Source organism: Globicephala melas, chromosome 17 (assembly GCF_963455315.2).
Source record: "Globicephala melas chromosome 17, mGloMel1.2, whole genome shotgun sequence".
Classification (NCBI taxonomy): Eukaryota; Metazoa; Chordata; class Mammalia; order Artiodactyla; family Delphinidae; genus Globicephala; species Globicephala melas.
This window is the reverse complement of record NC_083330.1, coordinates 45,695,208-45,722,319: the sequence shown is the minus strand read 5'-3', so window position 1 is coordinate 45,722,319 and position 27,112 is coordinate 45,695,208. Positions and strand designations below refer to the sequence as shown.

General features: G+C 37.0%; 1 protein-coding gene across 5 annotated transcripts in view; it reads left to right on the top strand.

Annotated features, from left to right (window-relative positions):
• The window catches only part of UBR5 (ubiquitin protein ligase E3 component n-recognin 5), a 141,842-nt gene that overhangs the window by 56,557 nt on the left and 58,173 nt on the right, over nt 1–27,112 (top strand). For 4 of the 5 annotated variants that reach the window (XM_030863040.2, XM_030863039.2, XM_030863037.2 and 1 more), the window contains exons 10-22: nt 7,618–7,734; nt 7,819–7,929; nt 8,530–8,684; nt 9,997–10,114; nt 13,237–13,421; nt 16,576–16,685; nt 17,523–17,635; nt 18,654–18,797; nt 18,883–18,994; nt 19,238–19,392; nt 19,651–19,848; nt 24,380–24,590; nt 25,549–25,675. In XM_030863040.2, coding sequence (XP_030718900.1) covers nt 7,618–7,734; nt 7,819–7,929; nt 8,530–8,684; nt 9,997–10,114; nt 13,237–13,421; nt 16,576–16,685; nt 17,523–17,635; nt 18,654–18,797; nt 18,883–18,994; nt 19,238–19,392; nt 19,651–19,848; nt 24,380–24,590; nt 25,549–25,675 — 1,856 coding nt within the window. The remainder of the gene's footprint in view (nt 1–7,617; nt 7,735–7,818; nt 7,930–8,529; nt 8,685–9,996; nt 10,115–13,236; nt 13,422–16,575; nt 16,686–17,522; nt 17,636–18,653; nt 18,798–18,882; nt 18,995–19,237; nt 19,393–19,650; nt 19,849–24,379; nt 24,591–25,548; nt 25,676–27,112) is intronic. The other variant, XM_030863036.2, reaches the window with a different exon arrangement.

The following is a 27,112-nucleotide window of genomic DNA, read 5'->3' as shown; positions in this document are numbered from 1 at the left end:
GTGTAGGCTTCTTTGTCACACATCTGAAAGTGTTTTGAACAGTATGAGTTTAGCAAGCTTTTTCCCTGGCCAGTGTACCCTCTGTTAGAGTTAGCCGGTCTTTGTTGGCCTTTACTGATAGGCATGGTTTTGGGTATAGCTTGTTTTCAGAGACAGTTACTAAATGCATCGTAAAATCTTGACACTGTACAGGTCTTACTTACTTAGTGTGTTATTTCCTTCGTTTGTTTAGACATTGAATGAAGGAGAAATAGCAGTGTGTGCAACAAAGTATATCCTACCTATACCTTTTTTTCCCTATTAAAGAAAAACCTAATTTAAAATGTCACTGAAGAACTACTTTTTATTAGCTTGTGATTGAAATTTAGACATCAAAAATTTCAGTTCAGGGAAAGAAAACAGCATAAACCTAATTAAGCTGTTAAGCATTATCCCAGTTATCAACAAACCACTAGATGATTGTTTTGCAAGGCTGAATGCTACAGTCAGAAAGAGAATGCAGAGAGTTGTTAAAGGGAAAAAAGACCTTGCTTTTAGAACAGTGTGCAAAATGATCATACAGGGGCATAGGATACATTCCACATGAAGAAACAGGCACTATGTGGGGCCTTCTTAGTCCTCCAGAATTGGGGGTGGTGATCCCTGAGGAGGAGAAAAGGGTTTTGGGGCAGACTTGATAGGAGATGGAGAGGTAGGTGGAGAGAGCAGGGAGGTATAGGGCGTCAGCACGCACTGTTTGGAGGTAGTCTCTCTGTCTCTTTTGCTTTCTCGCTCTCTCCCTTTTTTTTTTTTTTTTTGTTTTTTTTGGGGGGTGGGGGGGTGGGAAGAGGGTGTCCCAGCTTAATTTCAGAAATGACCTAAATTGTAAGATTGGTTAGTATCCATGGTATTTTTCATTCTTCCTTTTGTTAGAGTGCCTGAGAAATTCCACTGTTAAATTATCTGGAATAATTTTGACTTTCCCACCACCTATTTAGAGGAACAGCTACTTCTTCAAAATTTCACCATTTTCTAGGCTAATAAAGCTCCCTTAATGGTGGAATGAATGTTCTCTTTAAGCCTTTACAGTATAATCTTAAATTGAAAATATTTGAGGTAACCTTAAACTTTATTTCCATAAATTATTTTGATTTAAATGTCAAAACTAGTATAAAAGCATAATTGGTAACCCTTGTGCACTGTTGGTGGGAATGTACATTGGTTCAGCCACTATGGAAAACAGTAGGGAGGGTCTTTAAAAAATTAAAAACAGAGCTACTGTATGATTTAGCAATTCCACTTCTGGGTATTTATCTGAAGAAAGTGAAAACACTAACTCGAAATACATTTACCCCCATGTCTATTGCAGCATTGTTTACAATAGCCAAGATATGGAAGCAACCTAAGCATCCATCAGTGGATGGGGACACACACGCACACGTGATTGAGTAGCCTTGGTTAAATGCATATTGTGTGTTAGGCCTTTTGTTCAGGTGTTAGGGTGAGAGTTTTGTAGAAAGGCAGAACAATGATGTTAATACTTTGGTGTTAAGTACCATAATGGAATTAGGTATAAGAGGCTTTGGGGAATCACAGGAGGCCAGAGTGATTACTAAGAGTTACTTTGATGGGAAGGTGCAATCTTTCAATTAGGCAGTTATCTAACATGGCTCCATTTTCACTTCTCAGTCATTTTTGGAATTTACTTTTCTCAGATTAGAAATTTAGTTCTGTGTTGCTGAATGTCTACATTTACGTTGTAACTATATATATATGTGTGTGTGTATATATATATATATATATACACACACACATACATACATATATATACCAACCTACTTCCAACAAGAATCTAAAGTGACTGATAAGAGAATAAAAAATGCAGCCACAATAGTAACAAAGACTGTTAAAAGTAAGAATGCAAAGGTAAGAGCTAAGTAGTAAATGCTGAAGGGAAAGGGCCGAGAAAACTTACACGGAAATCCATACTAAGTAAATCTGAAGTTGAACATAAAAACTTCTGCTTTGTGCCCTGTAACAAAACAAACCCTTTCAGATTAGAAAATGCACACATCCTTTATTTCCAGTAAGCTCCCAGAGAAGAATTTGACAAAAGTTGTTTGGTGAGTGATGAAGAAACGAAACTGATTCAGCAAGTCAGTATTGTTAATTTACAGTCGTATCGCTTACTGTTCTGGATCTATTTTCATATAGTTTAGGGAAAATAAGAAAATTTATTCTCCACCAGCCTTTTGAATTGTAGAGTTGTGTGTTATTCTCAAGTTTCTTTGAATGGTATTGAGAGGAAATAGTCCCATGACGTTTGGCTCCTTAAATTATTTGAAGCAGCCATCACTGTTGGGACCAGTTGATCAAATTTGTTGGTCATTCTGCTTCGCCTTCAAGGTTCTAGAAGTGGAAGTTGGGTGAGGAAGGTCTTTTTTTTTTTTAAATCGACATATGGAAGCTTCCAGGAAGTATCTGTTAAAAGTTGGCTAGGTGTGTCACAAATGTACTTTAATAATGAAGTAAGAGCAAAAGGAGAAGAGGTCATAAAGAGGAAGAGAAGCCAGGCATAAGGAGAAAATGGAAACCTAGATAGGTAAGGAGAAGTGAAGTGTGAATAAGGACAGTTAACAAATTGTGCCATGTAACCTGTAGTTGTATAGCATCCATTTCAGCCATAATACACAGCACATTGCAGTTAGAATTGGTACTTAATGGGAAAACTAGTGTTTGCTGATAGTAGGAAAATTTAAAAAAAGAAAACCAAGGTTTGTAGGGAGAAATTTAGGAATAATAAGACCAATTTTTTAAAAAATGTAAGTCACTAGATGAAATTAATAGGAGTTCATGTTGCTATGCTGAATGACCTTTTTCTTTTTCTTTTAAAGCTTTGGCTTTTTAAGGTAATTTTTATCATATTTTTGACATTTTCCATCTGTCTTTAGGGAGGGATTCCTCATTTGGTTGATCTTTAATGTTCAGACAGTTGCAAATTTATTGATTAGATTCAGCTTCTAAAGGATTCGTTTTGTTTAAAAAAAAAAATGGAGCTACAAACTACTGATCTTAACGGAAATGTGCATATCCACCTTTTCCAGTTGGATTGAAGCAGGGCCCAACTTGCTCAGAAGCAGCCATTAGTATTTCATCAAAACGATAAAAGCCTTGTCTTCTATGATATTATGAAGTGTGTGAGCTAAAATACTGTTTCTTTATGTGTATTTGATTGCTTTGTATTTCTCCACCTACTGATCTAAATCAGGCAAGAGACAATAGGTGATTTTTCCATCATCTTCCTTTGGTTGGTGGTTTTGCCATCTCTCCACATTTGTCCATAATGGATTTTCAGGGCCTTCAGGGTTCACTTAGCTCATTCAGGACTAATGAGCTGGGGAACATTGGTCCGTCCTTGAAGGATATAGGCAAGTCAGTTCTGAGAGTGCCTCACACACCATGCTGTGGCTATAGGGATGAATTGTTTAGGATTGTACTGCTCTGGCAGAGTTTTTACTCAAAAAGTTTGAGTTGAGATGAATTTGTTCCTTCAGTTGTCAGTGTGCTCCTACTATGTGCCAAGCACTAGGCTGGCCTGTGGGAATGTAGAGGTGAATTCGTTATGGACCTTCCCATAGGCAACTCATTGGGGAAGACAGACATTCACATACAATGAAATGTGTTCACAGTATGACCAGTGCTAGACAGAAGGTGTGAATACGGTATTTATAGGGGCTCAGAGTGGGGAATGACTAACACCACCTGAGAGATGTGGCAAAGACTTCACAGAGGAGATGACATTTAAGCAGCATTTTTAAGGTCAAGTAGGCATTAACCAAGATGCAGAGGCATTCTAAACACGTCAAGTATGGGCCTAGAGTCAGGAAAGGTCAGGGTGTGTTTGCGGAGCAGTGAGAAATTCAGAATTGCTGCTCTGTGGTGGGAGAAGGAGAAGAGCAGGGTGGAGAAGACCAGAGAGCCCTAGACGACTTCCCAAAGAGTTAGGATGTTGTTCTGCCAGCAAAGTTCTTAGAGAAATGACATGATGAGATTGGTGGGGTTTGGTTTTGTATATTTTTAGGGAGACGAGCACTATTGGCACAGTGGGAGAAAGATAGGAATAGTAAAAATCTAGAGTCAGTTAAGAGACTGCTAGAATTGTTGTAGAAGGGAATTGTGAGGCTCTCAACCAAAGCAATGACAGGGAGGACGGATGAAGGGAAGAATGTTCGAGGAAGTTGAGACAAAGTATAGCATTGGTTTGCTAGTCACCATCTGGTTAAGAGAAGAGGAAGAGTTGAAGAGAGGGCCCAGGTTCCCTTGTTGCCCTCCTGTTACTGGGTGGGTGGTAGATGTCATTCATGGAGACAGGGACTACAGGGGACATGTAGCTTTGGAGGAGACAATGAATTCATTTTGGAGATGGTAGGGTGCTTTTCAGACATCCAGGCAGTTAATCTGCAGGTTAGTCTGCAGATAGAAGATTTACATGTTTAAAAGCGTGGCGCCCCAGTGGATACAGTCACTTAGGCTGAGGGTGGAACATCATTTGAATAAACGGACAAGGACAGAATCTGGGTCAGGGAGTACGTGGTGGTACAAGGAAGGTGGAAAAATTACTGTAGTCATGAAGATAGGAGGAAGACCAGTAGAGAGTAGTGACCTGTGAACAAGGGAGAGGAGAGGTTCTAGAACTGGTGATGAACAGGGTCCAATGGTTCAAAGAGTTTGAAGAGAAAAGATGGATTGGTTCAATGCACGGGGCATCGATCAGGCTGTTGCAAGAGCAGGCGTGGCTGTCAGTGCGAGCCGGTGAGGTGAGACGGACGCCGGGTGACAGTTCACTTCTCCGGGCCTAAGACTGAAGGGCAGGCGGGTTTGGACGGTTGTGGAGGTAATGAGAGAGGGTTGTGTCCACTGTGTGTGGTGAGCTGTCCTTAGATAGTAGAGAGGAACACTTCTTTCTCTGAGAAGGGGAGGGGGAGGGGAGAATGGTGTTTTTTCATTAAGTAAGTCTGGATGGAGATGGAAATACTCAGGAAGCTTGTGCCTTTTGGGTGAGTAGGAGATGAAGTCAGGGCAGCAGAGTAACCAGAGTTGAATTTGACCACTTATTTGTGCCAGGTGCTTTAATATATGTTACTTTATTTGGTTTTTACCGCCCCCCTCCCCATCGTGTTATTATTATACCCATTTTAGAAGTGAAGAAATGGGTTCAGAGAAGTTACATAACTTATCTGAAGTTACCTACTTAATAAGTGTTGGATCCAGGTTTTGGACTCAACTTGGTCTGATTCTATCATCTCTTTAACCAAGGGGTCGAGAAGGAAGTGTGAGGTAGAAATGTTAAGATTTGATGCAGCAGCCCTGGAGAAAGTACACGGTGTGTTTTTCAGATACCCATGGTGAAGGGAAGAGTAGAATTGCTAAGTTGGAAAATTTCAAGTTTGGTCTCTTTCCCATCCCTCCATAGATGTGACTTGAAAATAGAGCTGATTGGCACTGGTAAAATAGAAGATTAAAATTAGTGTTCTTCAGTATCTATAGTTACTGGAAGTTACTGTATAGTTTAGATTATAACAGAAAATGAACAGAGATACTGACTAAACCTATTGATTTGTCTGCTTATAAGTGAAAGATTGAAACTATCAATGACATGTTATAATAAATGAATATCTATAGCTTCCCACTGCATCAGAAACAAGTTAAATGAAGTCTTGTAAACTAATAATACATCAGCGCCGTTTATTGGTTTGGGGACCATTTTAATTAATAATAAATGCCCAAAATATAGAACTTTAACCAAAGACTTGTCCATTTTAAAGCAAAATGGGGATTGAAGGGGCTTAAAATTCCTGTTGTTTCTAACAGAAGTCCCTGAAGAACATATACGAAAGTGTTTGAGAACTTCATCCAAACCTACTTTAAAGCATTATGTGCAATTAATTTGTTGTGACATAATTACATTGCATAATTGTTGGGTCCGTTTTCTTGAGCTTATAATGTACCTGGAAAATAAACCTCTTGGGGGGAAAAAAAGTTCATACTGATTATTGGAGAAAGACTATATATGCAAGCAAGATCTTATTTTAAAGAGGTAACTTGAAACTCCAAGAAAGCACTTGATGTTTTAATTGTAGTTTTATAGAAAGTATTAGTGCTTTTATGTATTTCAGAAATTTCGTATGTTAAATGGAAATTGTTTTAAATGTGTAAATATTTGAGTTTATGTAAGCATGTATGTACTGTGCTAAAAGTCACTTGTTTTGGGCTTCCCTGGTGGCACAGTGGTTGAGAGTCCGCCTGCTGATGCAGGGGACACAGGTTCATGCCCCGGGCCAGGAAGATCCCACATGCCGCGGAGGGGCTGGGCCTGTGAGCCATGACCGCTGAGTCTGCGCGTCTGGAGCCTGTGCTCCGCAACGGGAGAGGCCACGACAGTGAGAGGCCTGCGTACCGCAAAAAAAAAAAAAAAAGTCACTTGTGTTTTGGTTTGTGTGTAATATTAATATGCAACTTTTGGTTTAAAATTTTTTCTTAAACAATTAGTGGCTTACATTTTAAAAAAGAAAAATCAACAGCATGAAACTGCAAAAAAAAAAAATTAGTGTTCTCTCTATACAGCTCTGAGGCATAACCTGTTGTTATTATAAGTCTTGACAGGCTTCACAGACTATAGCTGAGCACCATAACCCATCTGACCAAATGAGATTGGAATTTGACAGAAACCTAAAAAGACGCCATTAGTTTAGCATACTCTGGAGCCAGAAGATCAAAGAGAGCAGAGAAGTTTTGCAGTGGCAAAAATACAACGTAAAATCTGTTATTGGCAAGCTTTGCTGTGAGATTTCTGGTCATTTTGGTCTTATGTTAAAAAAATTATCACTTTATCGTTTATATTATTAATTTATTGTCTGCACTTTTTATAATTTAATTGCGTTCCGACTCATTGCATGTGCATTGCTTTAAAACTAAATGAACTTTTACCTTAAAAAACAACACAGACACTTGTTTCAGCAGCTTGGAATAGCCTACAGGGAAGGAATCTTGTGTTGATACTCGACTTTCCCCACTTCAACTCCTTAGTCTGTTTTTTCTTCATTTATTCAACACGTTTATTGAGCATCTACTCTGTTCACTGTTCTAAGAACAGGGGATACAGTGGTGAACAAGACAAAGCTTATATTTGAGTGAAGTAGACTATAAATGAGTAAATACGTCAAGTTGTGAAGTGCTGTGAACTAAAGAAAGCAGAGTCAGGAGATGGAATATTAGAGTGCTGATTTTGTAGATAGTGCAGTCAGGGAAGGTCTCATTTAAGCAGACTTGATTGAGGAGAGGGAGTGAGTCACCTGAGAAACAAGGCAAGAGAATGACAAGGACATGGTGGGATACTGGCAGGAGCAGGAAAAAGGCCAATATGACTGGAGGAGAGTGAGTTCGGAGGCACGGGGGCAGGGGTGGGGCACCCAGGCCACTTAAAGGAGGGCATTGCGGGCTGTGCTGGAGACTTTGCTAAAGCGGTTTGTGTGTTCACATAATTAATCGAAATTTGATGTAGTAATTAATGTGATGTATCCGAATCTTTAGGTTTGGCAGTTGTTATATTTATACCACTGTGTTATTTCCACTTTACAGGATGGAACAAAATTCATCTGTATTGGGGCTCTGTATTCTGAGCTTTTGGCTGTCAGCAGTAAAGGAGAACTTTATCAGTGGAAGTGGAGTGAATCTGAGCCTTACAGAAATGCACAGGTATTTCATTATATTAAATCTTCCTTTAAATAGCTCTTCAAATCAGCATACAAAATGGTAATCACTTTTCTTATGCTTTCAAAGAATCCTTCCTTACATCATCCACGAGCAACATTTTTGGGGCTAACCAATGAAAAGATAGTTCTCCTGTCTGCAAATAGCATAAGAGCAACTGTAGCTACAGAAAATAACAAGGTATGACACACTGTGAAAAACATTTCGTAAATTCTTGATTTTCTTCCTCTCCCTGCCCCTTTTCCATCTTTTCATTTCTATCTAACTAGATCTGCAAATAACAAAGTGTCTCAAGCCTTAGTACAGTAATCCAATGTATAATCTTTTTATTGCTGGTTTATCTCTGTATTATAATTCCTTTTCAGAGATAGCTTTCTACTTTAAGGGAAGGAAAAATATTCACGCTAAGTCCTGGCAAAAGAGGAGATATTGAAGAACTACAGTAGATAGATTGAGGAAGTATGGATATTATATCTCAGATTATCAGTGTGACTTTAGAGTCACTAAATTCGTTTAAAAATTGTTGGAGCAGATATGGACTTTCAATTAATGCCTTAGAGATGGCTTTAGACATTTATTTCAGTAACTAGTATTTTGATTGACTTGCGTGAAGAAAGTATTTTAGTTTCTAGTCTTATTAAGGACCTTTTCTGAATTACTTTTTTTTCTAGCCTTTAGAATTCCAGTCCAGAGTGTAGGTATTCCTTACCCTCGTTTTGACCACAATCCTTTTGAAAAGATTACTTGTTTTTATTTAATCCTCTGGTGTTTTATCTTTAGGTTGCTACATGGGTAGATGAAACTTTAAGTTCTGTGGCTTCTAAATTAGAGCACACCGCACAGACTTACTCAGAACTTCAAGGAGAACGGATTGTTTCTTTACATTGCTGTGCCCTTTATACCTGCGCACAGCTAGAGAACAATTTATATTGGTGGTGAGTATCACAGAGGGGGGTATTTCATATCAGTGGATGCTTTTATGTACACAGATAGGTGCTTTGAGTAGTGGAATACCAATAGAGAAGGTCAGTTGAAAGATAATACTTTAGACTCACAGAAAACAAACATATGGTTACCAAAGGGGAAAGGGGGTAGGGGAGAGATAAACTAGGAGTCTGGGATTGGCAGATAGAAACTGCTCTATAGAAAATAGACACACAACAAGGTCCTACTGTATAGCACAGAGAACTATATACAATATCCTGTAATAAACCATAATGGTAAAGAATATGAAAAAGAATATTATGTATAGAATATGAAAAAGAATATATATATATTTTGACCACAATCCTTTTGAAAAGATTACTTGTTTTTATTTATATTTTATATGTGTATATATATTCTTTTTCATATTCTATATATAGAATATACATCTAATATTCGTATATATTTCACATTTTTTATATATATATATATAATGTAATATAATAACTGAATCACTTTGGTGTATACCAGAAACTAACACATCATTGTAAATCAACTATACTTCAATTAAAAAAAAAAGCTAATGCTTTATAGAGAGGGAAATTTTCACTTTGGAGCAAAGTAACATTGGAAAAAATCCTTAAGATAAAGAAAAGCTTATAAAAATAATACATACTTAGTGACTATAATTATGAAATTTTTAAAAGGTATAAAGTAGAAACAAAAATCACCTATAATCCTACAACCCAAATGTAACTACTGTTAACATTTTGGGAGTATTTTATTAATCTTTTTTTTTTCCTATATATAAACGTGTACTTTGCTTTTATTTAATTAGAAACTTAGAGTGTTTTTCATACTTTTTTCATTTAACAGCTACATAAAATATAATTTTAAAGGTTATTAAAGTATGTCATTGTATGAATATTCTGTGCCTCATTTAATTATTCCTTTAATGTTCGAAAGGGGCTTCAAATGTATTTTCTGTTGTGTTTTAGGGAGTTATCAGCAACTTTGCATTGGCAGAAGTAATGTATAGGGGAATTTACTAATGAAACAGAATTATTTGGAAGTAAATATCAAATGATGAATTTCCTGTGACTTTTAATCCTAAATGTTTAATAAAAGTGGACCCAGTTATGTATTGTAAACCTGTGATCAAGTTATGATTATTAATAAGTTACACATGCTAATATTATACTGAGGCAAAAATATTAGAGAAGGAATATACAAGTAATACTTAAATATAATGTGTATAATTTCAGATTTATTTAATGGGCTTCTTCGCCGCTTATTTGTCCAATTTTTGCTTTTCCTTTTCAGGGGTGTAGTCCCTTTTAGTCAAAGGAAAAAAATGTTAGAGAAAGCTAGAGCAAAAAACAAAAAGCCCAAATCTAGTGCTGGTATTTCTTCAATGCCGAACATCACTGTTGGTACCCAGGTAAGTGGTTAGAATTAAGTCTGTCCTGAGACTTCTCTGGTGGTCTTCCTTGGGTAAGTCTCCACGCTCCTAATGCAGGGGGCCCCAGATTTGATCCCTGGTCGGGGAACTAGATCCCACATGCATGCCCGCCACTAAGAGTTCATACGCTGCAACTAAGAAGTCCGCGTACCTCAACTAAGAAGTCTGCATACTGCAGGCAAAATAAATAAATACATATTAAAAAAAAAAAAGAATTAAGTCTGTCCTAAGGGACATTGTTGCTCATCAAAATCATTTCTTCCCCTGTAATTAATTCCCCTGTAGGCAGTTTTATAAATGAATGTCATTTGAAGGACCTGGTTCCAGTAGTATGTATGTGCCACATCACTTTTCACTCAATAGCTGAGTAACATAGATTCTGCCCTGATGTCAGCTGGTTTTCCTGTGGGACAGGAATCTCAGATTAGCCTGGTTTTAAGAAGCATTTGGTACTTAAATGTAGAGTTTAAAAATGTAGAGTCTGGAGCCCCTTGCCTGAATTATTCTTTCAGTTGGTTGGTGGTAGGACACAGGCTTCCTTATGTGTCACAAACATCCCAGATGATTCTTATGACCAAGCAGTTTGAAAGATACTTCGTCAAATCCTCGTGTTTCTACTAGTTTCTGAGATGGTTTTAGCCTCTTATATATATATCTTATGGAATGTGATTTTCTAGTACCCCAGTGGTTCTCAAAGTGTGGTCCAAGGACTCCTGCTGGCTTCTCAGCCCTTTCGGGGGATCTGAGAGTCCTTCTTTTTCCAGTTACCTATCTGTGTAAGGCTGAGTTGTCGTCATATACTTTAGCTAAAGTAACATATTACAGCAAATTGAATGCAGGAGCATACATGGGATTCCAGCTGTCTTCCATTAAATTAGACATTAAGAGATTTGCAAAAATGTAAACAATGCCACTTTTCTTGCTGATTTTTTAAAAAATGTAGTTATTTTTATAAATTATATTAACATGGGGTTTATTAATATTAAATATTTAAAATTTTCAGTTTTAATTACTAATACATTAAATACCAACTATATATGACCCACATAAACGAAAGATTTGGGGATTCTTGGTAATATTTAAAAAGGGGAGACGGTCCTGAGACCAAAAGAGTCTGAACACTACCGTTATACTTCTAATTCATTAGATTCTGTTAGAAATTTATCTTCGGGTTAAAAGTCGATATTTATATTCATTATAGCAAGTGCTGCAATGAGTGTTTAAGGACTTTATAATCCCTAACGCTTAGACAAGTGTTGGGTTTTGTGACGTAACATGGCACTAATTTCCTCATCTAGCACTTTTTTTTCAATTCAGCTTTTTCTCATCACTGTAAGGTGGTATCATGTTTACATTACCTATGTCTTAAAAAGTAATCACTGCTTTAGCTGTTACTTTTCTCCAAAACTCAGCTTATGTACTTCTTATTTTTGTTTGGGACTCCCATTTGTTTTGGTCCTATTCATGGTTGTCTTGTTCTGACTCCTTTGTTGGCCTTCCAACTAGGAAGTTTTCAGCAATTACCCATTATTTTGAATATTGTTGTTTAGTCTTCATTATTTACATCAGTTGGTTTGGACAGATCTCTCTTTTCTAGGAGCTCCCTTTTTCTTATTCAGTTCACATACTGATTTCTCATGTTTTCAAAGTTCCTTATTTATTAGACTCACATATTAGCAGAATATCCTGGCAGATGCCTTATTAGCATGTAGGATGACATTACTATAGACAGGGAGGGTAGAAAAATCCTTTAAAGATGCACTGAAGAAAAGTTTTAAGCAATAGCTTGGCACTAAATTGGTGAAAAATAGCAGCATATTCCAATACTTTGGTATAGAATAAGATTTTGTTTTAAAGTGTAGAAAACTGGAGGTTTAAGACAGTCATGGCCACATAATGGGGAAATCGTTCATATGTTAACATCAGAAAGAATGGTCGATCAGTTAAGAGTTTGCAGCCGCACCTGCACTCACAGATCATAATTGTGGAGAGTAGTATGTTTAGCAAATATTCATTTCATGTCTTCTTATATGCTGGATATACACCTCCTTGTCTCTAAGGTGCATTTATTTTTATAAGAAGGTGTTAATGGATAACTTCTAATATATCTTGCCACATTTCTTTGACAATTATAGCCTTCTTTCTTGTTGATCCTCTTTCAGTATTTAAGCTTTCACCAGTATTTTCCAAAAATTTATGGATGAAACCTCTCTTTAAGTCAACCTAAGCAGGACATACCCTTTTCAAGAAGTCGGCTCTTCTGAACTATTCATTCTATGCCACAGAGCTATATTTAGTGACACACAACTATTCTTTGACAGAACTCCTGCTCTGTGTCAGTATTTCCAGTTCCTGTACTTCTCAAATGTACCACCTTCTTAAGACTGTGTGACTTATATTTAATTATAAATTGACAAAAAACATGATCATCATATAGTCCACTGTCAAATATAACATAATCGTTAGTCACTGGATGACTGAACAGAAAGTAAGATTGGGCTGCTTTAGAATCAAAAGAGATTTCCAGAAATAATGTTCATACCTCATTTTGAGTTACTGTTGGTGCATTTGGCAGTGTCACCTTAGAGGTTATTGGTTTTAGAGTATGACCTAGGGGTGCTCCGTGGCAGTGAAGATTTATAGGTTATTCACTGCTGAACTCAGTTAACTTCTAACACTAATGTCTACATATTCTTTTTCTAATTTAAGAGAAAACTTATATTATTCAGTGAAAATTCTGGCTTGTAGGAAACAACAGTCTTCTGAGGGAAACAAGTATCGGTAGAGTTGAAGTTATGGAGCCTATATATAGCATCATGAATTAAGGAAGAAAATAATTTCAAATTATAAGAAACAGATAAAAAAATGTAATTGTTTTGTTCACATTTCACTTTTTAAATAATAACCTTTTTAGTTTCTTCTCTGCTATTTCTCTTCTGTGTCCTTGTGGCAGAATGGTCAGGTTATTTGCTGCATGAAATTTTAAAGTTCATTTTTAGCAAATGTGCCAATTATTCCTGCTCCATAATTTGGGAACACGTAACTCCTCTAGTTTGTTTTAAAATTGTCATCTTGATGGTGATTTTTCTTTTGTTTGCTAGGTATGCCTAAGAAATAATCCTCTCTATCATGCTGGAGCAGTTGCATTTTCAATTAGTGCTGGGATTCCTAAAGTTGGTGTCTTAATGGAGTCAGTTTGGAATATGAATGATAGCTGTAGGTTTCAGCTTAGATCTCCTGAGAGCTTGAAAAGCATGGACAAAGCTAGCAAAACTACTGAAGCTAAGTAAGTACTATGCCCTAACTAATCTTGATTTAACATCAGTTTCTAGTTTGCTCTGTATGTGAAGGGGGGTACCAAGGAGACTTAGAGGTGTACAGTGACTTAGACAAGTGTTAACGTGAGGGGGTCTTATTAAGATCCCCATGAATTTTCAAAGGAATTGGTAAAATTTACTGTTTGCAAATTGGTTAATATTTGTATATTATAGTTATTCTTAATGTTTGGTGGCCAGAATGGCAGTGTAGGGTTCTCTTTTGATGTCTTTGTTTTGTCATTAGAGTTCATCCTTGGAAGGTGTTGTATAGCAGTGATATAATATGTTCAGCCATACTGTCTTAGGCAGACTTTTTCCTCCTCTCTCCATGTATAATCATCTTAATTTCTACCAAACATCTTGCCTGCATCTTGATCATTGAAAGGGTTTTACAGGTTAATGTGCTTGGGGAGGGAAATTCTATAAAGGATTTGTAAACTTTTGGGTTGGGGGGGATATGTGAACAGAAATACCACTGAATTGTATATAACCCACATTCTGGGGCTGGCTTACTGTTTGGGAGCCAGGTACACAGATCTTAACACCTGTACTTTTAGAAGCATCTACTCATCTTTATGATTTGGTTGTTTGGTACATGATCTTAAACACTTTAGTAAAGTTTCAAAATTACTTTTTTTTTTAATGTTGTAAAAATACATGAGCATTATAGAAACGTGGAAAAGTAATATAATATCACATTCCAGAAATAGCATTTTAAATATTTTGGTATACTATTTTCTTTTATTCTAAATTATACAAGCATTGAAAAGAAATGATTGGGACTGTACTATACATATAGATTTTTAAAGTTTCGAAATTTTTTGCTCAAATTAATGTAATGATTGTACAAGGATTACTGTTAAAATAAGTTTAAAGATATTCTTTTATAAACCAAAGCTACTGTAATTTATGCCTAATTAAGTTTTTTGCTTATTTTGTGCTTTGTGCTCTCTGTCTTGTTTTTATTTTTTAAATTTATTTATTTTTTTGTTTTAGAATATGTTTATTCAATTAAATGGATTTATAATACTTTATATTAAAGTGCAAGACACGGTGTGGATATTTTCCAAGCACATGAATTTCAGCTGGCACTAGATTTATAAGGAACCCGTGTAAGAGAAAAAGGTTTTTTAGAATCCTCTTCCTTATCTAGCCCATATTAGCTGATCGAATTGAGCATTCTTAATACCAGACTCTAGACACTTGCTTTTTAAAGGCTTACTTCATTGCAGGCAAAGGCATAAGTGAAAATACCACATTGCCATCTCCCCTAAACTCCCACGTTTTATCCGAGGGTAGGTCATACTCTTGGTCTGGGTGTTTAGCACGATGGTGGAGATGCTTGTTGATGGCTAGTGATACATGACTTCTCTTAGGTCATAAGTTGATCCTTGCTTGGCAGCTCTCTTCCTTTGCTTCTTCAAAGGGAGAAACCAAAGTGTTGAGTAGGATGTGACATGCCATCTTTTTTTTTTTAACGTCTTTATTGGAGTATAATTGCCTTACAGTGGCGTGTTAGTTTCTGCTGTATAACAAAGTGAATCAGCTATACATATACATATATCCCCATATCCCCTCCCTCTTGCGTCTCCCTCCCACCCTCCTTATCCCACCCCTCTAGGTGGTCACAAGGCACCGAGCTGATCTCCCTGTGCTATGCGGCTGCTTCCCACTAGCTATCTACCTTACGTTTGGTAGTGTATATGTGTCCATGCCACTCTCTCACTTTGTCACAGCTTACCCTTCCCCCTCCCCATATCCTCAAGTCCATTCTCTAGTAGGTCTGTGTCTTTATTCCCATCTTGCCCCTAGATTCTTCATGATCATTTTTTTTTCTTTTTTTAGATTCCATATATTGTCTTGTTTTTAAAAATAGGTGGATAGACTTTCCCTCTATTTGCATTGATTGTTTTTATCCTAGAAATAAAAGTAGCAAAATACATTTTCATTGTTTATGAAACTTTGTAAAGAGCATTTGAAATCTTTTTGATGTGCACAAATAGAAAACGAGATTAAAATAGGATGTGGTATTTATATCCTGTGATTTATTAAGTTTTTCAGAACCTTCCTTGAAATTTGCCTTCTTTATTAATAAACTTGGTAAAAGAGCTAAGTGAAATTAAATGTTAAGAAGATAATCATTTTCATGTCAGTAGACTCTTATAGTCATGGAAACGTGCTGACTTTAAGCGTGCTCGTGATGAGTCAGTACTGGCTTGCTTCCACTGTCACAGGATTTGCAGAGCAGCCATGAGTGTTCATGTGTGCTTGTACTGAGAACTTTGCTAAGATGCTGGTAAAAATAACGCTGTTTTTCTATGGACTATTTCTAAACTCAGGTGAAATTCCTGGTGGGGTTAATAGCAGATGAGGGGATTAAGATGATAGCCCTGATTATAATATATACCAGCATAATCTATATATAACAAATTTCTGAGTAATACATGACTTTTCTCTCTAAAAATTGACTTCTGCCTTTTAATGAATAAAAATATATTTTTACCATCTGTAGAATATTATGTAGTTGCTATAGTTATCTTCTCGAGTACAGCATTAATGAAATAACTCAAGGAAGAGGGATAGTTTATTCATACTATAATTTCTCATTTCAGTTATAGCAGGTGATTATTCTTGGACCATCTGGTGGTAAAGTTTTGTAAGCCATTGCAAGGAGAGTTCCTTCTTTGAACTCTAGGAAATTAATGATATAGTAGACTTTTTATTTATTTGCCTTTATCATCTTTTCAGTTAAATTGCAGTGTCCAAGTCAGGATTTACTGAAGTGTGAAACTTGTTTCTCAAGAGGCTTATGATAAAGCTATATTGATAAATTGAGTGTAGCTTTTGTTGTTATTCCTAGATAAGGCTTATCTGAACCATTGTTCCACGTTGTTGATAGCTTCACATAGTATATTTCTTTCCTATTTTAAAACATTAAGAAAAATTTGAAGTATGCAATGTGTATCTTTTTCAGTTTGCATCCTAAAGAATAACCATTTTGTATAAGTTTTTACTATTTCATTCCCTAATGAGAATAAACATGAGTCTTAAAAATAAGCCATTCGACAGGTTCCTAATATGTCATTTTCCTAATTATAAGGAGAATCTTATTTCTAATTGCAGGCCTGAAAGTAAGCAGGAACCTGTGAAAACAGAAATGGGTCCTCCACCATCTCCAGCATCCACGTGTAGTGATGCATCCTCCATTGCCAGCAGTGCATCAATGCCGTATAGTAAGTTTTATGTGTAGTACACATTGGTCAAAGTAAGATCCCAGGCAGAGAGCTGTGTTCAGTTTGTTTCTGATTTGAGGCAACTCAGACCATTTTTAATATCTTTTAATATAAATTGTGTTCCTACTAGTTTGATTTTTTTCAATGTGCAACTTTATTTAAATAGAAAAACAGTATTTACAGTGTTGAGTATTCTTGTTGTTTTTGCGAGTTATAATTTGCTGCAATATGTAAAGTGCATTGCAGTAATAGAAGGAAATAATTGCCCCTCTAGAATATCTGCCTACCTTTGTTGGGACTATTATTGTAGATTGGTTATGGCTTGGTCACAACTTCCGCTCAGAATTTGTAGAATTTAAAAACCTAGATTTACTACTGCACCTTGGATTTAAAGAATTTTTTTAAAAAAAGCTTTCCAAAGTACATTTATTTTCTAGTTTTAATTGCTTTGTACTTGAGGAAATTGAAAGTTTTTAATAGTCATGTGCTAGTTTTAAGAACAGCCCAACAGATCCTCCTTTTTAAACATGGGTCCGATAGCCCTAATTTTGAGGGTCCAGAATAAGTTTAAAATTTTTAAATACTTCTTTGCAGTTGTTTATAGTAGTGTTAATATTGTTAGGCATTAACAAACATGGATATTTTTCACTATGAATTCATTTAAAGTGGAAGTTAGTTATGAAAGCTCAATTCATAAAGCAGTAGTTCATGAAATTTATTTAGATGTCTCAGTTATGTATCCCTTTACAAATGATCTTTTTTCATATATTTAGATGAAATCTATAAAGTCTCTTTCACATTTTCTTTTTGGTACTTACCATTTTGTTGTTGTCTAAGAACGACGACGGTCCACCCCTGCCCCAAAAGAGGAGGAAAAGGTGAACGAAGAGCAGTGGTCTCTTCGGGAAGTCGTTTTTGTGGAAGATGTTAAGAATGTTCCTGTTGGCAAGGTTTGTTCAGAATGTCTAAGAATTAGTTACTAACTGAACTATAATGGTATTGGTTATCGAAGAACTTACGGTTGGTGAGTGCTCATTAGCCCTTTCCTCAAGGCTGCTTTATTTATCACCTCTAATGATCTCTTTAGTCCCATCCTTTAATCTGATGCACGTATCTCCTTTGTCCCTGACAGATGAACTGAAGATTATTATACCTCTCCTTGAGCATTTATGGTGATATTCTGCTTTTTTTAAAAAGTGTTATTTTGGAATAATTTTAGATTTACAGAAAAGTTGCTAAGAGATAATAACATTACTTTTTGATACAGTCCATTCTTTGGGACTTACACAGTTTTAATGGAGATGATCTTCCATAACATTTAAAAATCTTGCTACTGTCTTTAAGCTTCCACTTTCTCTTCCCTTCTTCCTGGAGAGGGTCTTGCCTCCTAAGAAACCAAGTGAGTAGAGTTCATCAGCTGGAATGCCATTAATTTCACCTTTGTCCTTTCACATTCTTAAAAACAAAATGGGACTATAGCTGTAGAATACCTGCAAAGTAACTTTTCCTGATTGCTCTTTAGTTTGTGAAATGGAATGGTCTTTCATTTGGACTTAAAGGGCAGAGTAGATACATCATGTCCTGCAATTTACAAAGGCCTTTTGATTTCAAATAGAACTGTAGTTTACCGGCAGCTATGTTTTTCTAAGACGATCACATTGGCTTAAAATCAAAAGCAGTAAGTAGCAGAGGTAGGACTCAAGTATTCTGGTTTCAAGTCCTGTGCTTGGCTTTCTGTGCATTGCTCACTCTACCTATGTTGTCTGTGGATAATACGTCATGGAAGTAGATGTCAACAGTATATTTGGTGAGTGTGTTCAGGTTAATTTTACAACTTGACGATCATTGAAGAAACATACTCATAAGGAATTAAGTGCCTTCAGTGTTAAATTGGTTCAATGACTCTAACTTGCATATTGATTTCATATGAGTTAGTGTTAACATTTATCGTATTTACCTGTATTCTAGGTGCTGAAAGTGGATGGAGCCTATGTTGCTGTAAAATTTCCAGGAACGTCCAGTAATACAAACTGTCAAAACAACTCTGGTTCAGATGCTGACCCTTCTTCTCTCCTTCAGGATTGTAGGTTACTTAGAATTGATGAACTGCAGGTAAGTGTAGAGGACTCACTCAGCAGGTGAATGTCGGGACCCTGAGTATGTTACAGATTTGAGAGCAAAATTCCTTGTCATGCAGGTTGTCAAAACTGGAGGAACACCAAAAGTTCCTGACTGTTTCCAAAGGACTCCTAAAAAGCTTTGTATACCTGAAAAAACAGAAATATTAGCAGTGAATGTGGATTCCAAAGGTAAAAGATTTTGTAACTTTTCTAACTGGCATACTCCATGTTCTATTAATACTTGTGCAGTGAATGGGAATTAGATAAAGTGGTTTGGGGCATTTGGCAGTTTTTGTCTCCTGTGTGTAACGTTATGGAATGAAATGTATCTACATCTGAAATGTGGCTAGAGATGTAAAATTTGGTAGGTACTTACTAGAGTTCACTAAGGATGTGTAACATTTTTTTTTTAACATTTATGTGTTTCTGAAGGTGTGCATGCTGTTTTGAAGACTGGAAATTGGGTACGGTACTGTATCTTTGATCTTGCTACAGGAAAAGCAGAACAGGAAAATAATTTCCCTACAAGCAGCATTGCTTTCCTTGGTCAGAATGAGAGGAATGTAGCCATCTTTACTGCTGGACAGGTATAGAGGCTTATTTTTGCTTTTGAAAATTTATATGACAACATTGGCATTTTTGTGATGCTTAGGGTTTGGCTCTAGTTTGCTTGTTATTAAACATTGAAGAATTTAGAATATTCAACATATTTTAATATTAAGTTTCTTATTTGGTCACTATTACAAACATAAAATCTAATTTGAAAATAAATATAACTATTGTAAAAATCAGACATAACATTTTTGATTGGGAGCCAAACTTTTTAATTTTCACCTCTATTATAGGAGTCTCCTATTATTCTTCGAGATGGAAATGGCACTATCTACCCCATGGCCAAAGATTGCATGGGAGGAATAAGGGATCCTGATTGGCTTGATCTTCCACCTATTAGTAGTCTTGGAATGGGTGTACATTCTTTAATAAATCTTCCTGCCAATTCAACAATCAAAAAGAAAGCTGCTATTATCATCATGGCTGTAGAGGTAATCTGACTTTTGAAACTACTTGGCATTTCAATTCAGAAGGCACTGCTGGAGTCTAGGGAAACAATCTTGAATAGATCATTCATTGCCGGTTCCCTATGGGAACTAATAGTCTATTAGGACAAGAGAGATGCGTATACCATTGATTACAGTGTGATTTAAGCGTTTGAGTAAGGCATGCATAATGTTGTAGAAGTACAAAAGGGAGGGCTGTAAATCAAACTGTGACTGTAGAGGCTTCTCTGAGGAGGTGATACCTGGATATAGTTTTAAAGAATCAGATAGGGGTCTCCTAGACGCAGGATGAAGGTAGGAAGTGTTATCCCAGGCACAAAGAGCAGCCTTTGTGAATCTCAGAATGTACATGTTGGGAGAACATGTACATTCTTCTGATATAACTAGAAGGTAGGGCTTATACGGATCAATGAGTGGCAAGTGATAAGGTGGGAGAAAGGCACTGGGGTGCCTTGTGCGTTAACCTAAGGGGCCTGAGCATTCCCCTGAAAGCTAGGAGGAGAAGGATTTTAAGCTGGTTTTTTTGTGTGTTTTTAAAGAAGATGAGCAGTGGATGGAGAACAGAAGTTTAGAGACCAGATAAAAAAGCTAATGTAATTATCCATGTTAGAAACAAAGTAAGCTTGAACTCTTTTTTTTTTTTTTTTTTTTTTTTTTTTGCGGTACGCGGGCCTCTCACTGCTGTGGCTTCTCCCGCTGCGGAGCACAGGCTCCGGACGCGCAGGCTCAGCGGCCATGGCTCATGGGCCCAGCCGCTCCGCGGCATGTGGGATCTTCCTGGACCGGGGCACGAACCTGTGTCCCCTGCATCGGCAGGCAGACTCTCAACCACTGCACCACCAGGGAAGCCCTAAGCTTGAACTCTTGGAAATAAGGAAGAGGGGATGGATTTAAGAGATCTTAAGGAAGTAGAAGCTCTAAAGCTTGGTGACAGGATGTCAGCAGTAAATGAAAGGAAGGGGTTGTAAAGCTTCTGATTTAGGTGTGGATGATAGGGAAATGAAAAATTGGAGAAACTGGAAATTCTCTGGTGGTCCAGTGGTTGTGGCTCCCCGCTTCCACTGCAGGGGGCACGGGTTCGTTCAATCCCTGGTCAGGGAACTAGAATCCCGCATGCCGTGCGGTGCAGCCAAAAAACCCCAGAAAAATAGGAAAAACAAATGGGATAAGGGGAAAGGATGAGTTTAGTTTTGAACATACTGTGGTTGAGGTGTTTGTATTTGTTAGATGTGGAGGCAACACCACTGGAAGTTATTGGAGCAATTTGAGCAGAGAATGACCTGATTTGCTTTACATTTTCAAAAGGTCATTGCTGACACGCTGAGAATACAAGGGGGATGGGTTGGAAGTAGGGAGGCCAGTTAGGAGGCTATTAAAAGAATTCAGGTGGAAGGTGATGTTGGCTTGACCCAGGAGGTGGAATAATAAGTGATTAGACTGTAGATATACTAGATACGTTTTAAAGTAGAGCCAACAGGATTTGCTTATGGCTAAATATAGGGTGTCAAATAGAGGAAGCAGAGGGCAAAAGGTTTTGAAGAGTGAAGTTGCTGTTTATCGAGATGAAGACTGTAGGATTGAAGCAGGTTCTGGGGGGTGAGATCAGGAGTTTAAGATTCTTATCAGATAGCCAAGAGGAGATGGTGAATAGAGTTAGATGTGTAAGTTGGAAGACCAGGAGAGAGGGGACCAAGCTGGAGAAGTGTACTTAGGAGTTGTCAGTATATCTGTGATATTTAAAGGACTTATACTGAATGAGATTACTAAAGTCTTGGAGGAGAAAAAAGATCTAAGGCCTGAGCCATGAAAATAGTCTCAGCATTTAAATACCAGGAGATAAAAAGAAACCTGCATGAGAGACTGAGAAGGAATTGGAGGGAAACGAATGAGTTTTGTCTTGGAAGCTAAGCAAAGAGCATGTGTCAAGCAGGATGTGTTGTTCAAGTGTATGAAATGATGCCGTACGACAGTAGGGCGTGTACTGAATACTGACTTTTGCGTTTGGCTCCATCTAGGTCATTGTTGACAGTGGGGATGCAGGCCTGATTTAGAGTGAGCTAAGGAGAAAATGGGAGTTGAGGAACTTAGACAACTCTTTTGAGGAATCTTTCTATAAAAGATAGAAATGGAGCTTAGAATGGGAGCTTATTTACCCTCCATTAGGTTGGAGGTGATAAGCAAACTTACTAGAACTGCATCTAAAGTAATCTGAATCTAGGTGCTCCTGAGAGATACCCATGAGCTTTTGTTTAGAGACACAGTGCTCATATTCTTAGTTTAGCTTTAATTGTTAACCTACTAGACTAGTGGTTCCAAACTGGTAGGGGTATGGGGTTGAAGGAGGTGGCCGTGGTCTGAATGTGGCCCCTAGAAATAGACTTCACATCATTTAAAAATTCTTGATTGGTTGCCAGCATTCAAAAATCACAGAATTTGTATTTAAAACTCAGATTTTCAGGTGCTCTTAAAGAATTAGAAGATAATGGTGATATTGGGCCATTATAAAAACATTAAGTCCTCTTAGAGGCTATACATGGTGTCTCCAGTTCATTGCAGTTCCCACTATTTAAAATTTGTTGCTCTAAGTCCAAATGTTGGTCACCATTTATTTATTATACGGTTTGTGTTACCTTTCTTACAGCCAGCCTCCTCCACTCACTTATACTTTTGCATATGCTTCTGTAGGCATTTGATTCTATGACCCCTGCACTTTGTCAGCATCCCAAGGTAGCGATAAAGTGTGCCATCATTTATCTTTCTAAATAGCCTTCATTTACTAGGGCTTGGTGCACGGTGGACGTGCAAGAAATTTTTGCTGAACTCTCTGCTTTGTGTTATAAGAATAAGTGACAACATACAGTGATGCAGGATAAACATAGTAAGCGTGGTATTGATACTGTCAGTGTGAGAGCCCATATACTGCCCAGCAGGTTGGAGATGAGAGCTCCCTGTAGAGTAGCTGCTTCAGCCAGATGACTGGCTGATTGCTTGAAAACATTCTATATATCACAGCAGTGTGCAGCAAAATATCTTAATTTTAGTTATTTTTAAATGTACTGCACTTTTCATTCTTTGGAGAGACTTTGACATATTCTCTCAACGTATTGATTAGTGCATATTTGCCACTAGACTTTGGCAAATTTAGTCTTATGTCGCCCACCTCATATTCTTGAACTGGAGCTTGCAATTTATGGGGTCACTTCAGGATCATAGTTCCACAGTCAGAATGGCTTATCTCACGTGTGTCAAGTACTGAAAACAGTTTTTTAGCTGTATTTTCTTGTGCCCTTCTTCCCCCATTGTTACTTCCTCTCATCCTCATAAGGTTGGGGGAAGGGATGGGTTATCTAGGCAATTTGTGGAGAGCTGCCAAGTTCAAAAGCATCTCTCTTCTTTCCTTTGTATTCCCACGCATTCTTTCCCCACCTGCTTTCTTCCAGTTCTCAATTTTATTTAAAATGAACAGAGATGCTTGTTTTCCATAACTAATGCTTTACATTCAGTCGATTAAATATCCCATAACTATAGTTTACATTCTGAAAAAAGTACATTTGAACTCTTTGGTCTATTTATGCTGTGTCTTAAGTTTGTTTAGGCTGCTACAGACAGAGTGGCTTATAAACAACCGAAATTTACTTCTCATGGTTAAGGAAGGTGGGAAGTTCAAGATCAAGGTGTGGGCAGATTCGGTGTCTGATGAGGGCCCTTTCACTGGTTCACAGATGACCATGTGTCCTCACACAGTGGAAAGGGAGAACTCTGGTCTCTTCAGCCCCCTTTAAGGGCAGTGATCACATTCATGAAGGCTCCACCCTCACGACCTAATGACTGTCCAGAGGCCCTACCTCCAAATACCATCCACATTGGGGATTGGGCTTCAACATGAATGGGGGGGAAAATATTCCATCCACAGCATGCTATTTCTCAGGTAGAAGATGATATATAAATACTTGATCATTACTACCATGTCTTTGACAATGAAGTACATTAGTTGTCACCTTTGGGGATTGTGTCTGTCGTTATTTCTGGGGGGAGTTGAAGGTTTGGCTTTCATGTACCATAGTGTGATGTAAATGTAACCTTAAAGAGCACAAGAAGGTGAGAATAAGCTTGGAATAAAATGTATACCCTATGCTTAATTGGTTAACAATATTAATAGAGTTCTAACTTGATAGTTATATATGATGTAAATAAGGGTGCTGTATAAACTATGATCTATAGGTCCAATCCAGCCACTCCCATTTATGCATTGTATATCTGGCTGCTTTCCTGCCACGGTTAGAGTTGAGTTAGTTGCAGAAGCTGAAGATATTTATTGGTCCTTTACATTCCTGTCAGTTGTATTCTGTGCTTAAGGGTACCTTCAAGTTCAGGTTCTTTTGCCAGGCCACCTTAAATTGTCTCTGTGTATCTGCAGAGCTGATTATATTATTGTGTTGGCCATGTGAACTTTTTGACATGTGTAACGTGCTGTACAAATTCATTGAAGTTTTTTTCCTAATTTGTCTGAGCACAGAAACAAACCTTAATGCAGCACATCCTACGCTGTGACTATGAGGCCTGTCGACAATATCTTATGAATCTTGAGCAAGCGGTTGTTTTAGAGCAGAATCTACAGATGCTACAGACATTCATCAGCCACAGATGTGATGGAAATCGAAATATTTTGCATGCTTGTGTATCAGTTTGCTTTCCAACCAGCAATAAGGAAACTAAAGAAGAAGAGGGTGAGATTAAGAACTGTAACATGATCTTTAAGAGGAATTTTGGGCAATTTTGAAAATATAAAAATTATTAAAGAAAATCACTGTAAAGAATTTGTATGTACTTTTACTTTGCTTTGTAAAATCTAGGAGTCTCAGAAGGTAAAAATGCCTGTTAGGATGAACATGTAACATGAATAAATAAAATTTTTATCAATGTGTTTCTGTTGCCTTAAATTCTAATTTCTCTGTTAAGTACAAACTGTATATATGATACTTAAGAGCTTTACTGATTTTATAATTGCTGGTGACTTATATTACCATGGGAATTATTTAGCAAGTTAAGTCAAATTATATTGAGAAGTCAAATTATATTGAGGCAACTCTTATCCCAATTTTCAGAATGTAGAGGGAAAAATAACCTAGTGAGTTGTTAGATGTTTTTGGAAAAGTAAATAAGCTTTTTGCCATAAAGTTTTTAATTGGCTAAGTGAAGGGGGAAACTGAAAACCTAAAGTGTAACTGTGTAATTCATATGGTTTTCCTTATTTTGAATTCTGCAGTTGATATTCTGGTAGCTACGTTTTTGAACAGTGGTTTGCAAGTTTCTGACCTTTATCTCGTTATCGTTGACTGACTAAAGGATTATAAGTAGTGTGTAAATTAAGATTGAGGTACCGATATGTAGGCCTTTTCTTCCTTGGTAGTGAAAGCTAAATTTCAGCCTACTTGTGAATAACCTTATTTTTTATCTTTGGGGGTTGAAAAGTAAGGCAGAATAAGGAAATAATTCACATTAAAGGTCATAGTTCATTCTAGCTTACGTGTTGCTCTAAGGAGGGAAAATTAAGCTGTTATCACTAGTATGTGAATTAGAATACTAAAACACTTAGCAGTTAGCATTTAATGGCCTGTACATACTTCATCTCTTAGTTATTTTTGAAGTTTAAATTGATCCTAATTTTTTTCTCTTATGTTTCAGAAGCAGAGCGCTCTGAAAGAAATACATTTGCAGAAAGGCTTTCTGCTGTTGAGGCCATCGCAAATGCAATATCAGTTGTTTCAAGTAATGGCCCAGGTAATCGGGCTGGATCATCAAGTAGCCGAAGGTAATGTGATTTTTACCAGGAAAGTTTAATTGGTGGAAACATAATCCAAGTACAGAAAGAAATGTATCTCTTTCCTATCATATGCATGAATTGGTGGGTCCTTTTGTTTTGTTTTTGTTCCTCCCAATATCAACCTGGGAAAAATAACCTGACAATATCTAGTTAGAGTTTAGGTGTAAAACAGTAGGACCTAGGGTCCTTCAAAAATTTGAGGTAATTTAGACAAGTAGTTCAAACTTGATTCTTTGAATGTGTTTTAAACTCATCATTCGTGTTTCCTAGGAAGTTATTTTCTTTAGTTGGAGAACAAGTAATATAATAATTGAGAGAACCTCAATCTTTTATTTTCAGATTGTTTACTTAGCTCAGTTTCTCAGACGTCCTAAAGATCTGGGAAGAAATGAAAGGCTGATGTATATTATGAATGTTTGGTATTTTAAATTTTCAGGCTTTCTGAGTTGTGAGATGGACACTTTATAACACATTAAAAATTACTAGATGTTTGAATAGATGAAGACTATAAAGAATTCAGGATACAGCTGTCTGTAGTTTTTTTTTTCCCCTGAAGGAAAACACATTTATATTAGACATGAGAGCCAAAATTCTTGGATACTTCACAAATCATTAATGGAAGCACTGCTCACTGTGCTAATGTGATAGGTTGTAAAGTCTACTTAAAACGAAGACACTCTTTTGCTTATTTTCTGTTCTATATTCAACTTTCCCTTTAAAAATGATTCTTCTAAAATTGGTTCCAACTTGATAGCTTCCCAGGTTCAAAAACATCCTGAAGTGAGGTTTATCAAAAACTAGTTATGGGTAACCAAATTATAATTTAAAATAGTACAGAAACATTATGTAGACTATGCAAAATGGAAATTATCATTTGTTTAGGACTACACTAGGCAAAATGTTTGGTCTAAACTGGAAAACAACTTAAATTCTTCATGAAGAAATTAGTGTCTGAATTATTTCAGGTATTTCATTTCCTCAGGGAAAATACAGGTGCAAATCAAGTTGGACTCTGATATGGTTGGTCCAATGCCAGTGCTGCCATCTTTTTTTCATGTAAGGATTATTTTGAAGGCAAAGACTAAAAGGAGCTTCAAGAGTGGGTGATGTGTTGCTCACAGAAATAATTTGCAGAGTAAGCTCCTTTGAGGCATTTGCCGAAGATTTCACTGCAGTGCTCTTAACCAGTTCAAACTCAGGGCTGCCGGTTGAACAGATGAAAGCACAGGAGTCTTATTATCCACGCCGGGCAGTAGGAAGTCCACAGACTCTGCTTCATTGAAGTGAAACCCTCCTCTAGCCTACAATGGATTTTCTAGGCGATACCCCTTGATGAGTATGCAGGCTGGGATTCATGAGCTGTAAGCTCAAAACTGATGCAATTTCAATATTGAATGGAGTACTGTTAAATGCCTTCAGATGATG